Raw genomic sequence first — 15490 nt, forward strand, 5'->3', positions numbered from 1 at the left:
TCCCAGGCGATGAAATGGCAGTCTTGTTCTTGTACACAGTTAACTGCTATCTGAACCGTCCGATATGTATGTGGTGCCCTGATGTGGTGGGCCCGGTTATGAAGTTGACGGCCCTTGAATTTTACGCCTTAACGAGCATTTCTCTCTACAATTTTTTGTTTTTACTATGAAACTTAAATATGACTATGACTATATCAAATGCGTCTGATCTTATATTTTTATTTTATTTCTATTTTTTTAATAATTAAAAAAATGATTATTAGTAAATTTTTATTTTTATTTTTATTTATCTTTTCAATAATTAAGAATATTTAAAAAATACTTAAGAAGAAAAATAAAAAAACTCATTTACACTAATGCACATACTTGTAATGTACATTTAGTGTGCACATTGTCCATTATGATATTTCATTTATATTTATAGACAAAATACTTAAATAAAATAATTTATAGATATTTTTTTTATGAACCTTGTTAGATACAAGCAGTTTGACACATCAAACAGCGTACCACGTTAACATGACTTTTTTTTATTGAAATTAAAAACAAAAGAAAAAAAATTTTGAGAGAAAAATAAGATTTTCTATCTTACAAAAATTATTTTCATCTTCAATTCGTACCGTTTCATTAAACAATGCCTTATATGTCAACATCTATGCGCGATTTGGTATACAAACTTGCTTGCAATAAGACTTTTTCCTTTTTTATAACTACAAAAAAAAAAAACTTTTTTTATTGAAATTAAAAACAAAAGAAAAAAATTTTTGAGAGAAAAATAAAATTTTTTATCTTACAAAAATTATTTTCATCTTCAATTCGCACCATTTCGTTAAACAAATGCCTTATATGTCAACATCTATGCGCGATTTAGTATACAAACTTACTTACAATAAGACTTTTTCCTTTTTTATAACTACAAAAAAAAATCCTACAAAAATGAATCTATAAATTATATTTTTATATAAGACGTTAGATTTATTTTACAATAAAAATAATTTTATAATCTAACATACAACATCAAATCATGTTAATTTGTAAAATAATTTTGTAGCTAAATCATTTTTTTATAAGCCTACTAATTACGAGTTAGTTGAAGTGCAGAAAATTCTAAATGAAAAATATCATTTTTCCGCTTAAGTTTATTTGAAATTGAAATAATAGTAGGAGCAATTTATCTTATTTTATGATTTTTTTGATGTAGCGTCGATTATTTAAAATATATTTTTTTATTTCTTGGTTAAATATATTTACTGTCTATAAAATAAATCACAACAAAAAATAAAAAAATATTAATAATATCATGTGTTATTTCAAGACGTATCTACGTGGACAATATTGTTGCCAAGCTGGCAAGTTTTTTTTATTGGCAGTTTGAGCCCAACGAACCAAGACGGAATTAAAGCCCAATTCATTCTTCCAATCCCATTATAAACCTTGTGGGGAAAGATGAAAGGTGTTAGGTATATCAACTTATCCTAACTGCCCGTTTAGTTTGACATTTATGCAAAATCATGTCACGCAATGCGTGTTGTACAAATCTTAGAATAGTAGTATTTTACTTTTATTCCATGTTGACAAGTCCGTCGACTTTTAATTAGTTTTTGATTTTAAAAAACTAAAAATAAAATGTTAATTTATTATCAACGTAGTAATAAAATGAAAGTGAGATTAGAATCTAATATATAACATTTTTATTTTTTTCAAAAAAATGCTATATATTAAAACCATTTTGCGCTTCTCGAATTATGTTGATGGAAGCAAAATATACTGCATAACTCTTCTCGTAATATCTTCTCTTCATACCAATCAACTATAATATAATTTAAATAATTAAATAAATTTAAAATTTAAAAATAAATGATGATTTAAAAATTAAAATAAGATTAAATTATATGGAGGGAATAAAATATCTTTCGTCCTAATAATCAAGAAGATAAAGAAATGAGAGAAGAAGAAAAGAGAGAGAGGGGACAAAAGGTTGGAGAGGATAGGTTGTAAGGAGTAAAAAGGGATAAGTGACATGAAAGAAAGATGATGAGACATAAAGAAAGCAGGAGTAGAAGATAAATGGGAGAGAGCTAGACGACTTCAAGGGCTTTTGGCTAAGTTTCTTCTCTGGGGCTTCTTTAACCTCATGACATTAACTCCAGTGGTGATATCTCTGCCAGAAGATAAACATGTTATCTATTGTACAGTGAAGATGAGAGATTGTAAATAAATATATTATAGTGGATTATCCCCCTCAAACGATCTGTGGACGTAGGCAATATGCTGAACCACGTAAATCTGTATGTCTCCCTCTATTTACTTTCTATGTATTTATTCCCTGTTCACTATTATGAATGAAAGTTGAATAAAATATTGTTATAATATAATTTTTTATAATATTTTTTATTTTCAAATGTGAAAAAGTTGAATTATTTATTGTGTTTTGTGTTAGAGTTTGAAGAAATTGTAATGATTAAATAATATAAGAGCACTCCCAATGGCTATTGTAAAATACAATTTTCTTTAAAATATAAAGAAAGATGACTGAAAGTCCATTTCATTGGATTATCTATTTTATTTCTATTTTACATTTAGCTACAGTAAATTCTCTACATGTAGAGATAACTATTCATTCCTCTAAATAATTTTTTATTATTTATCTCTCATTTCATCCTCTTTCCTTTTTTATCTTATTTTCATTTGAAAAATGTTGTTTGCACTTGGGAGGGGTACTCGTTGTGTACCCGTGAGTCCACGTCAACTTATTGAAACGGTGCGTATCACACAATCGTTTCTTCTCCTTATCTTCTCGGTTCCTGAAACCCAGCAACCTAGCACCTCGTGACTTCACAACTTTGTTTCAAAGAAACTCGAACCCCAGCAACCTACATGGCCATGGAACCCCGAATAGAACACAGCAACCTTCCCAAGCAACCTGTAAAGACGATTCACGCAGGGAGTTCATCTTCTTCACCCCAAACAAGCTGCCCCACCAACGTGCAGAAGACGAAATACGAAGGGAGGTATTCGATTTTTGTCATCTTCTTGTTCACATGCCCTAAACCAAATCTCTCATTGGCAAATAGAAGCAAAACCTCCATAAAACAGAGGCATAAACTAGTTTTCATACCCACGACGGCAAACGGTACCCCACGGTGTGAACCTGTAGCACTATTGGACGGCACACTCTAACACAGAAATCTGATCTATCGGCGCATATGAGGGTTCGGTTCGACGGCACAGCGTTCGCACAGCGATGATGTTTCTTCTAGGATGGGTTCGACGCGACGATGGATGACGGTGATTTCACTTTCGTCGTGGTTCGTTCGACAGCGATTTCAACGCCACAATGCGGTTGGTTCGACGGCACTCGTGGATGCAAAAATGGTAATGGCGGATGGAAAATGACTTTGGCGCTAGAGAGGATTTTGATTTGTCTGAAATCCTGAAATCGAGTTTTGCTTTTTCCTTTTTTTTTTTTAATGCCACGTCAGCCGATTCCGCAAACAGTACGCCTGGGCGTGTACCTGTAGCAGTATTGAGCACTCTCTTATGAGTCTTATCTCTCATCTTATTGCAAATATGTGATGTATAGAGAAATATTTAAAATATATGTTGTGTAGAGAATATAATATTTGAAATAATTAAAAATTATAATATTTAAATTATATAAAAAAATAAATAAACTGATGTATGACTTATTGTAAAAATTAATATATAAAATAGAAAAAATAAATTCTAGTAATGTATTTTAAAAGTTAGGATAAAGAAGTCATAGTGCTCTAAATTAGATGGTTTGTATATCCAAAGATATAATTATTATTTTTTTAATAGCTGATATAAATGTGTTCAATTTTAAATATTGGTTACGTTTAGATGTTAAACTGAGTTGAATTGAATTAAGAAGTTAAAATATTATTAGAATATTATTATTATTTTAAAATTTAAAAAAATTAAATTATTTATTATATTTTATGTTAAAAATTAAAAAAATTATAATACTAGATTAAAATGGGTTGAGAGCAGGGACAATCTAAATGTTCCTATAAAAAGGCTCCGAAACGCACGAAGAAATATTAAGGACAGCTACATTGGTCAGTCGCTGTCCGTCCGTCCGTACCTATCAGAGTCAGAGAAAAATGGCTCCGTGGATTTCAATTCCGGTGAAAGTTATGTACCTGGTTCTTGGATGGTCGACACAGACACAGAGAGAAATGGCTTCGTGGAATTCGATTCCGATGGAAGCTATGTACCAGGTTCTGGGATGGACCGCTTGCCTATCATGGACTACGGCTGCCTATCCTCAAGTCATCTCCAATTTCCGTCGGAAGAGGTAGTAGCAGTACTGTAAAAAGTCTATAACACTAACTATTGTCCCCTCCCTTTTTTTCCTCGATCGGCACGGATGTCATTTCCATGGTTTTTCAATATTGTTGTTGCTTTCTTTCTTGTTTTTTTGATGGGTGTTGTTAGAATGCACAGCGGAAAAAGTACCTCAAGCTCAGCTTCAAGAATTGCTCCACGAGTTTTTCCAGATTGATAAACTCCAAGCGTTTCCTCTTAGTGGCGAAAGTGTACTACGTAGTATGGAACTAGAGTAACACTTACAAATCCACAGCCTAAGTATTTTATCAAGAGAGAACAAAAAGAGAGAGAGTCTTTTTTTTCTATTTTTCTTTTTCTGGATAGGTATCCTCAAAACACAATTGAGGAGGACTATATATAGTCCTCCTATGCACGGCTGGCCTTAAAGGCCAGCCTTCAATAGTCTTGTGTAACGCATGGCTTTAAGCCATGCGTTACACAAGATACGTTACAAGTAACGTTACTTGTAACGTTACAAGTAACGCATGGAGGGGTCAGCCCCACGTGGGCGCCCCTCCAACTAATATCTCCCACTCGCACACAGTGGGCATGACCCCAGGTCAGCATCTCTCTAATGTTCTCAATCTTGTTCATACAAATAAATAGGCCGTGCGACCACCAAGCACATTTGTAGAAAGGAGGGAGTACATACACCAAATCTCTCCCAGAGAAGACCAGCATAGTAACATCCCTTATGTGTCTGGTCATGTCCTAGACTTATTCGATCGCATCAAGATCAAGCATTTTCGAACCCTCTTGAGTTTAAAAAAAAAAAAAAACTCAGAACAATGCTTGACTACCTCCAACTATTTCAATGTGTTCACAACCTTTAGCCGCTACCAAGATGTAGCGTCATTTGTATGACGTCAGCAAACACTATCGAAGATACGATATCGAATAGTCTTCCCTTTACACTCATATCACTCAATTTTGATCGAACTGCTTTCCCAACAATGCCTCTTTAGACCGTATCAATCATGGCCATAGACAGCATGTCAAAGTAGCAAACATCACAACCTCCATCTCGTGACATAGTCAAAAGTAAAGGACATTTTTTAAGAAATGAGACTCACACAGTGAGAAAGAGGGAAATATTTTACTCACTTACTCATATGGTCGTATAAGCACATATAGTATGAAACACATGCTACGGTGGATTTCTCTTTCTCAAAGAGCATATGTCTATATCAACACCGTACAGATCTTAGTCTAGCCGCTCCTTAAGCGTCTAACCCGAATTCCTCAATTTGCACGTCTCCAAGGCGTCAAAGAGGAACTCGCATCTGGCTTACTACAGGTTACATGGATGGTGGGGTAACCCATGCATAGTCCTATCAATGGACCTCATCTTAGCTCCCACTAAGGCGACATAACTTTGTGTCAACCAACTTATCCCTTTGGACAAGTACCTAGGGACACAATGTCTCATCTCTACTCGCTACTTAAGCGCTAGAGGCGATCGCTCGTGTGAGTGAGCCGATCTAAGCCTGTTGACATATCTTGTGTATGCGTATTAAAAACAATACAATAAAGACAAGAACTGAATCATATTGTATTAATATCCCAAAGGAAATGTTACATCTTTATGTCATTTGGAACACAAATTACATTTATAGTCTACGCAGTCCTAGATTCCTAACATGAGCCTCGAAGACATCTCTTGCTATAGGCTTCGTTAAGGGATCAGCAATCATGCGACTCGTAGAAAGATGTTTCAGAACCACTTCCTTTTGCGCTATCATGTCTCTGATGTAGTGATATCTGATATCTATGTGTTTGGTTCTTCCATGATACTTTGAGTCCTTAGCATATGCGAGAGCTGCCATGCTGTCGCAGAATATTGTCACCGGATCTGAAGTATCCGTGCCAATGTCTAAATGCTTGAGGAACCTCCGTAACCAAACAGCTTCTTGAACTGCTGCAGAACAAGCTATGTATTCTGCCTCCATGGTGGATAAAGCTATACAGGGTTGTTTCTTGCTGCTCCACGTAATGGCGCCTTGGTTGAGCAGAAAGACATACCCAGTGGTTGATTTGCGCTCATCAAGGTCGCTGCCCCAATCGGCATCACTGTAACCTCTTAGCTGCAAATCTGAACCCTGATAGCATAGCACATAGTCCGCAGTTCCCTTGAGATATCGCATAATCCTTTTGACCGCTTTCCAGTGAGCTAGTCCGGGGTTTGATTGGAATCGACTCACTAAGCCAACTGCATAGCATATGTCAGGTCGAGTACACATCATTGCGTACATCAGACTACCCACAGCATTAGCATAAGGGACACGAGCCATCTTTTCCTTTTCTTTTTGAGTCTTAGGACACATCACTTTAGACAAGTTATCGCTCCTTGCAACAGGGGTGTCAATGGGTTTACATCCATTCATTAGGAAGCGCTCGAGGACTTTCTTTATGTAAGTCTGTTGAGACAAACACAAAAGTCTCTTTGAGCGATCTCTGTAGATCTTAACTCCCAAAATGTATTCTGCTTCACCCATATCCTTCATCTCAAAATTGAAGGATAACCACTCTTTTGTGGCGACTATCAACCCTTTATTATTTCCAGCTAGTAGTATGTCGTCAACATATAATGACAACATAATGAAACTCTTCTTAGACCTTTTGACATAAACACAATGATCCTCTGTGATCATCGTAAACCCATTCGAGAGAATGGCTCGATGGAATCTGAGGTACCATTGTCTAGATGATTGCTTTAGGCCATATATAGATCGTTTGAGCTTGCACACTTTGCGCTCTTGACCTTTGACCACAAAACCAGTTGGTTGATCCATATAGATCTCATCATCTAGTTCTCCATTGAGAAATGCTGTCTTAACGTCCATCTGGTAGAGTTCCAAATCCATGTTTGCTACTATAGCTAGAATCAGGCGAATTGAGGCAAACCTCACCACAGGTGAAAAAGTCTCCTCATAGTCTATACCTTCCTGTTGGGTATATCCTTTCGCCACTAAGCGAGCTTTGTACTTATCTATTGATCCATCCGACTTGCGTTTGACCTTAAGAACCCATTTGTTCCCAATAGTCTTACGTCCTATTGGTAGATCAACCAGATCCCAGACCTGGTTAATCTTCATAGACTCAATCTCATCATTAAGAGCTTTCATCCACTCATCTTTTGTAGAAGATGAGAGAGCCTCATAAATTGTCCTAGGCTCGTCATCATCATGCGGAGCTACCATAAAAGCTTCCCCTTCAATCTCAAAACGACGACGGGGAATACTTTCGCGTGTGCTTCTACGCGGCTGAGGTTGTTGTGATTGATTGACAAGTGATGTGCTCCCACTCGGATTCAAATAATTTGTAGGAGCTTGAAGAATTTCTTCCTCATTCTCAACTAAATTCCTTGGAGCACTTTCTTCTTGTTCTACAATCTCATGAAGTTCTAAACTCCTATCAACCTCTCCTCTACTTGGAAACTCATCTTCAATGAAATCCACATCTCGTGACTCAATCTCAGTCACACTTCCATCAGATTGTTCACCTATTAATACATACCCTTTAGAGTGTTCTGAGTACCTTATAAAGATACACTTCTTCCCTCTAGGGCCTAACTTCCCATACTTATGAGAAAGATTGTGAACAAAACCCGTTGAACCCCATGGCCGCAAGTTACTCAAATTGGGTTTCTCGCCGGTCCATAGTTCATATGGGGTGGAAGTTACTGATTTGGAGGGCACTCGGTTAAGAATGTAGGCAGCAGTCAAAAGTGCATCCCCCCAAAAAGAAATTGGTAGGTTTGCTTGCGCCATCATTGACCTAACCATCTCAAGCAGTGTTCGATTTCTCCTTTCCGCCACGCCATTTTGCTGGGGCGTATTCGGCATCGTCAACTGTCTTTTGATTCCTTTTTCATCACAGAGCCTTTTGAATTGCTCAGAAAGATATTCTCGTCCTCGGTCAGTTCTTAGAACTTTTAAACTCTTGTCTAACTGATTCTCAACCATTCTTAGATATCGCCTAAAGCATTCTAATGCTTCAGACTTATGGGAGATTAAGTAGACATGACCGTAACGTGAAAAATCATCTATAAATGTGATGAAGTAGACACCTCCGTGTCTTGCCCTCACACTCATTGGACCACAGATGTCTGAGTGGACTAATTGCAGTGGAAAAGATGCCCTTGTGGCTTTTCCAAACGGTTTTCTTTTAGCTTTTCCCATTAGACAATGTTCACATGTGGGTAAGATGACCTTAGCGAGATTGCCTATAAGGCCTTCTCTAGCTAACCTAGTCATTCTATCTTGCCCTATATGGCCAAGCCTAGCATGCCATTTATATGAATCCAAATTATCAGATGTAGAAAGAAAAGCAATTGACTCATTTATATTTGAATAATCTAAATTCAATATCATAAAACCGTCTTGTAGAAAAGCATTGCCATAAAACACATGGCCCAAATAAAAGGAAACATAATTGTTTTCAAATACAATACGAAAACCAAGTCTTAATAGAGTGACTACAGAAAGTAAGTTTCGTCGGATCTCGGGAGCGTATAGCACATTGTGAAGGAAAAGAGTGCGGCCACCCCGCAAGTCTAGCTTGTAGGTACCAAGTCCCAGTACCTCAACGCTAGCTCCATTCCCCACCTTGATATCACGACTCCTAGCTGGAATCCGGCGATACTCAACAAATCCAACTCTATCTCGCGCTATGTGTTCGGTCGCTCCTGAATCAACAGTCCACACAGGATAGGAGTGAGCAACCATCACATGGCTAGTTACAAAAACAATGCGAGAAAAGTCAGAGTGTACCTTCTTCGGCTCAGTGCAGTCACGAGCGAAGTGGCCGTTCTTTCCACAGTTGAAGCACTCTAATTTCGACTTGTTCTTCCCGCGCTTGCCCCTCTTGCTGCGCTGAGAAGTTCCTGACACCTTCTTAATTTGTCCAGCAGCTACTCCATTCTTAGACTTCTTGCGCTTAGGCCTTGATGCCTTACGCGAACCAGAATCAGCCACATAGGCCGTGTGATTGGGCTTGGCAGCCTCTAGGCGCTCAGCCTCCAATTCCAAGTGACGCGAGACATCATCAAAGTCTTTGATATTCTCGTTATGCGTCAAGTTCTGGCTCATATTCTCCCAAGAATTCGGCAGTGATCTTATCACTGCCTGGACTTGCTGTTCATCAGTCAGGTTGTTTCCTGCCGACTTAAGTTCGCGGATCATAGTTGACATAGCCCTAAGATGCTGCTTCATCGTGTGGTCAGAGCGCATCTTATAGGAGTCAAACCTCATGGTTAACCCACGCAACCTAGTGGCTGAAGTTCCACCAAACTTCAACTTCAAAGCCTCCCACATGCTTTGGGCAGTGTCATAGACCTCGAACTCACACATTAGATCATTGTGCATGCTGCTTAACATTATTATGCGCGCGCACCGACTTTTCTTAGCCCATTGAGTATAGGCTAGTTGATCTATTTTGTGTTGTTCCGAGGTCCCTTCCCCGGGCTCAGTAAGGGAGTGAGATAAGGCCTCCAAGACCTCTTGCTCATCTAAAACATATTGGATCTTCCGATGCCAAATGTCATAGTTCTCCCCATCCAATTTCTCCCCTTTGTTTAAATCGGCAACTATACTCTTGGATGCCATTTCACTACAATACGCAAAGAAGGGATATTACACACACACCTAAGAAATCTGCCGCGTCCATCCAAGTTAAAAAAAAATAATTTAGACATGTCGCAAGATCGAAAAATCGCTAGGCTTCAGAATCATCTCTTGCGCCACAATATCCAATTATTAAATTTTTAACTTAATTCCCGCGCAAATTCAAAAAATATGGGAGAATTAATCATAATTCTCAACCATACTCCCACTGTCTTAAGTAGTCATCTAGTCCTAGTCACATGTAAAGACATAACCTACTAAAATCGCAGTAACCTTTTGGGCCAGTCTACAAGGACAGCTACTTCAACCACAGTAACCTGTTGGGCCAGTCTACAAAGATGGTTCATATAAGACCATTACAGTCCATTTTTCTTGTTCCATCAGTGCATTTACAGTTCTTACTGGGGTCACTGTGGTCTTTTGGCTATACAGTGCATTTACAGTTCTTACTGGGGTCACTGCAATTTTTTTCAGTCTATCATCTACACTGACATTTCTAACTAAGACTACTTAGTGGGAATTTTTCTATTTTTTATCAATAAAGACTAATGTATAAACATTCAAGCCTAACATTTATAGATGATAAAAATAATCACATATCCACATGTTCAATTCACATATACATGTTATCACATTTAATATAACAAATTAAATAAAAGATCACATGTAATATAACATAATGGAAAAAAAATAGCATGAATATAACTATATATTCACATGTGATCACATTTAATCTAAAAACAATTAAATAAAAAATCACATTTAATATAACAATATATCTTAGAGCAAATTTCATCCCCTCATTTTATTTTCTGTTTTTTTTTTTTTTTTTTTTTTTTTTTTTTTTTTTTTTTTTTTTTTTTTTTTTTAAATAAATGGGCTTGAACAAAGGTGGGTTTTAAAAAAAATGCCCAGTAAAAATATTGGGCCAAGCCCAGCCCATATTTAAAAAGAAGGAAAAAGAAAAAAAAAAGAGAGTGGGCCGGGCCATGAGGCCCAAGCCCATGGAAATCAGATGACCTAATGGTCATCTTCTTCCCCCCTTCGGCTACTGTTCACGTGAACAGTAGCCGTTCGAAGCAGCACCCTGGAGCCTCCCACGCAGCACCGCAGGCGGCGGAAGTGATCGGTCCAAGCAGCAGGGTGCTGCCGACCACCTCGCCGGTGCGCGCTGCGCCTCCGTGGTGCGGGCAGCACCGCGGGGGTGCGCGCAGCACCGCGGGGGTGCGCGCAGCACCGCGGGGGTGCGCACAGCACCTCGCTGGTGCGCGCTGCACCGCGCTGGTGCGCGCTGCACCGCGCTGGTGCTCGCAGCACCGCGCTGGTGCGCGCTGCACCGCGCTGGTGCTCGCAGCACCGCGCTGGTGCGCGCTGCACCGCGCTGGTGCTCGCAGCACCGCGCTGGTGCGCGCTGCACCGCGCTGGTGCTCGCAGCACCGCGCAGGTGCGCGCAGCACCGCGCTGGTGCTCGCAGCACCGCGCTGGTGCGCGCAGCACCGCAATGGTGCGCGCTGCACCACTGTGGTGCGAGCAGCGCCTGGCGGTGGTGCGCGCAGCACCACTGCGTTGGTGCTCGCACAGGAAAAAAAAGAGAGGATAAAAAAAAACACCATACAAATCTCAAGCATATGCGAGAAAAAAAAAACTGGAAGCAATTCATAAAATAGCTCTGATACCAATGTTAGAATGCACAGCGGAAAAAGTACCTCAAGCTCAGCTTCAAGAATTGCTCCACGAGTTTTTCCAGATTGATAAACTCCAAGCGTTTCCTCTTAGTGGCGAAAGTGTACTACGTAGTATGGAACTAGAGTAACACTTACAAATCCACAGCCTAAGTATTTTATCAAGAGAGAACAAAAAGAGAGAGAGTCTTTTTCTTCTATTTTTCTTTTTCTGGATAGGTATCCTCAAAACACAATTGAGGAGGACTATATATAGTCCTCCTATGCACGGCTGGCCTTAAAGGCCAGCCTTCAATAGTCTTGTGTAACGCATGGCTTTAAGCCATGCGTTACACAAGATACGTTACAAGTAACGTTACTTGTAACGTTACAAGTAACGCATGGAGGGGTCAGCCCCACGTGGGCGCCCCTCCAACTAATAGGTGTGAACCCAGTGTGGTGGGGTTGAGCTTCGATTTCGCGGTGCTGAATTTGACGAAGCACTCCTCGTATCTCATATACAACGCGTCCCTCTACTTTAGCTCCACTATTCAGAAGCAATACTACGAGAAATACGGCTACGATGAGGTTCGTGTGCTTTCTTCTCGTAGTGTTTAAAAAACAGAGAAATAGAGTGGAAGAAGATCAATAACGGTGAAAACAGAAGAGAAATCAGTTTTCGATAAAGCATAAGAAACATTTGTTTTTTAGGGTTCCACCCCATATGTACACATGCAGACGATGCTGACCGAACGTATTTGGACTGCGTTGAGACGATGAATTTTAAGTTCAGAATATTGGGATCTGCTTTTCATTGATTTTAGGTTCTTTGTAGCTCATGTTGTTCCGTTTTTGGTTGTATGTCCAGGTCAAGAAGGCAACGTTTGAAACTGGTGATATTGTTGAATCTGTTTCGTTTAGATGTTCAGCTAAATTGTGTTGAATTGAGTTTTTTATGAATAGTAATAAGTTGAGATGGTAGAATAAGTTTTATAAAGTCTATCTAAGATAAGTTTAAATATTTTTGAATGTTAAGATGAGTTTAGATGAATTTATGAGAAGTTAAAAAAGATCATGAATCTCTCGTGGAAAGAAATATTGAGTTGAAAAAAATTGTGGGTCTCACGTGTAAAGAGATTTTGAGTTGAAATAAGTTTAGTGATTTGAGAGTTGAGTGTTTGAATGTTAGATTCAGTTTAAAATTAGATTAAACTGGCATCATTTTCACAATTCATCTTAACTCATCTTATCTAATTATTACAACTTGTTTAAATTTTCATACAAAATAAAATAAACAATTTAATTTTTTTCAAATTTCAAAATAAAAATAATATTAAAAAATATACTATAATAATATTTTATTTAACTTTTAACTTTAATCTCAATTCATTTCATTTCATTTACAAAAATAAACAAGACAATTGATCTCACTTCCGTCTAAATTTCAATCGGGACCTATCTGTCCAAGTTGAAGGTTTTTGGTGTTCTTTTCATGAATTGGGTATCATTTGTCTTATTTGTTTGTATTATAATTACTGCAGATGATACCTGTTGCTGCAAACGACGTGGTTTTCTCTGCCCACGCAGTTCTAATGACAGCAGTTACCTTGTTCCAAATTCTAATCTATGAAGTATGTGGCTTACTCGTCCACACCGAGTTCGTATCTTCTTTCATCCTACAAGGGTTCATCTTTATCGTAGTATTTTCTTTTTCTTTTTTTGCGTGGTGTGGTGTTTAATTCGATCTTCCTTTCTGGTGGTTTTGTAAAGCGTGGAAATCAGAAAGTCTCCAAGATATCTATTGCAATTGTCTCTGCCGTGTGGTTGTTTGCTGCTGTTTGTTTTTTCACAGCTTTGCCAACACATTCCTGGCTCTGGCTAATATCTATCTTTAAGTAAGATGTTCCGTTTATGTTTTTTGTACCTTTGAATTTCAACCTTATGTGAATGCCAATATTGGCTGACAACTTTCATGTCTGCACACTGCAAAAGATCATGCTCATTCGATGCTTAGTGATTGTCCCTCTTCTTCTTGCAGCTCAATTCAAGTAATCATGGCGGTAATCAAATATATTCCCCAGGTCAGATCACTAACCCTTTTCATTGAGACGGTGAAAGCACCAAATAAATGAATTAGGAGGAAGAATAATGTTAATATGTCTCTTTATTTTGTTTTCTCATTTTGACTGCTCATATATCTATTTTTTTCTAATTTTTTTAATAGTTAAAGAAGTGACTATTAGTGTATTAGTATTTTTTTATTTTTTAAAAATGTTTAAATGTGTTTAAAAACATTTAAAATAAAAAGTAAAAAAAAAAAAGACAAATGCATTTTGCACTGAGCGATACACCGAATGGGCGGAAGAGTAGCACCACTCTTAGAAGGAACGTCAAATGTCATCTATTCTAGGTGTTTTCATTGTCTTCACCTTACAAGATGGTAAAAATATTGAGGAAAAAAAAAGGTTGCTTGTAATTGCTGAGATATATGACTTTTATACCTTAGTTACATGGTCTGGACTATCCATCTACATTTCGGTTATGAATTTTATTATGAAATATAGGCGTTTATGAACTTTGCGCGAAAGAGCACAGATGGATTCAACATTGGTAACGTTTTACTCGATTTTTGTGGAGGGGTGGCTAATTATGCGCAGATGGCTGTGCAATCTATTGATCAAGGTTCATCTTTTCTTCCTCAAGCATAGATTTTGACATCGAAATCGATCCCCCACCCACCATGCATAACATATTACCAAAATTTAATGCTATTTTCAGGTTCTTGGGTGAACTTTAATGGAAATATGGGGAAGATGTTGTTATCACTGGTAGGGATATTTCTTTGCTTATCTGATTTAAGATCAGCTTCTATGCCCCGTACTATATAATGCTTTTAAGGATTTTTTTTTGTAGAGCAGTGTTACTCTGATGTTTTTTTGTAGAGCGGTGCTACTCTGCCGCCCAAGTAGTACTGCTCGGTGTTACCACTAGGTGTAAAACTAGTTTTTTTTTTTTTTTTTCATTTTTCTATTAACATTTATTTTAATGTATTTAAATATTTTTAAAAAATAAAAAAAATACATCATTACATTTAAAATCACTTTCTTCATTAGTCGGTAAAAACAAAACCGAACGGTATGATTTGGACGGCATAATAGACTTTTCCTTTTTTGTATGTTGGGATGTGTCTACAAAATTGGATGGAATATGACAATATGTTGTTGCAGGTATCTATTTTCTTTGACATTATTTTCATGTGTCAACGTTTTGTGCTCTATCCTCGCAAGAAGTCTCAAGTCTCTCATAAGCTCATTGCGGAAATCAAAGAACCACTCGTCAAGTCTGCTGACTGCCCACAATCAGAAAATGTATAAACTTTGCTCTGCTCTGATTCTAATTATAATGTCAGAGTCAATTTTAAGGGCTGTGTTTATTTTCAAAAGAAACAGAGATTGCATGTGAAACGAAATCAATTATATGGAACATAAAATTGTATTATAAATAAAATAATATTATTTTAATTTTTTTTTTTTTTTTTACTTTTATTTTTAATTTGATGGGTTTAAATATAGTAAAAAATATTATTATATTTAAAGTTGTATATAGATTGTGAATATATTGTAAGCCTATCTTTACTTTTCACGGGATACATCATGTTAAAAAGTAAATAGACAAAATCAAAGTACGATTTGGATTCAAGAATCACTCAATATCATCTCATCTTATTATTATAATTTTTTTAAATTTACATACAAAATATAATAAATAATTTAATTTTTTTAAATTTTAAAATAATAATAATATTCTAATAATATTATATTCAATTCATTTAAAGCTATTTTAACTCATCTC

At 37.2% G+C, this 15490-nt stretch overlaps 1 protein-coding gene across 2 annotated transcripts; it reads left to right on the forward strand.

The window, feature by feature from the left end:
- Positions 1–4043: 4043 nt before the first annotated feature.
- On the forward strand, positions 4044–15157 carry LOC121251157 (cystinosin homolog). Of its 2 annotated transcripts, none has more exons than XM_041150500.1 (8): positions 4044–4321; positions 12094–12226; positions 13180–13269; positions 13409–13533; positions 13677–13719; positions 14203–14320; positions 14417–14466; positions 14866–15157. In XM_041150500.1, exons 1-8 carry the CDS (start codon positions 4128–4130, stop codon positions 15010–15012), a joined length of 900 nt encoding a protein of 299 aa, XP_041006434.1. In that variant the 5' UTR covers positions 4044–4127; the 3' UTR covers positions 15013–15157. The 2 variants fall into 2 exon arrangements, with proteins under 2 accessions (XP_041006434.1, XP_041006435.1); XM_041150501.1 differs by having other exon boundaries at positions 4195–4451; positions 12082–12226.
- Positions 15158–15490: the final 333 nt, after the last annotated feature.

This window comes from Juglans microcarpa x Juglans regia, chromosome 2D (assembly GCF_004785595.1).
Source record: "Juglans microcarpa x Juglans regia isolate MS1-56 chromosome 2D, Jm3101_v1.0, whole genome shotgun sequence".
Taxonomy (NCBI): domain Eukaryota; kingdom Viridiplantae; phylum Streptophyta; class Magnoliopsida; order Fagales; family Juglandaceae; genus Juglans; species Juglans microcarpa x Juglans regia.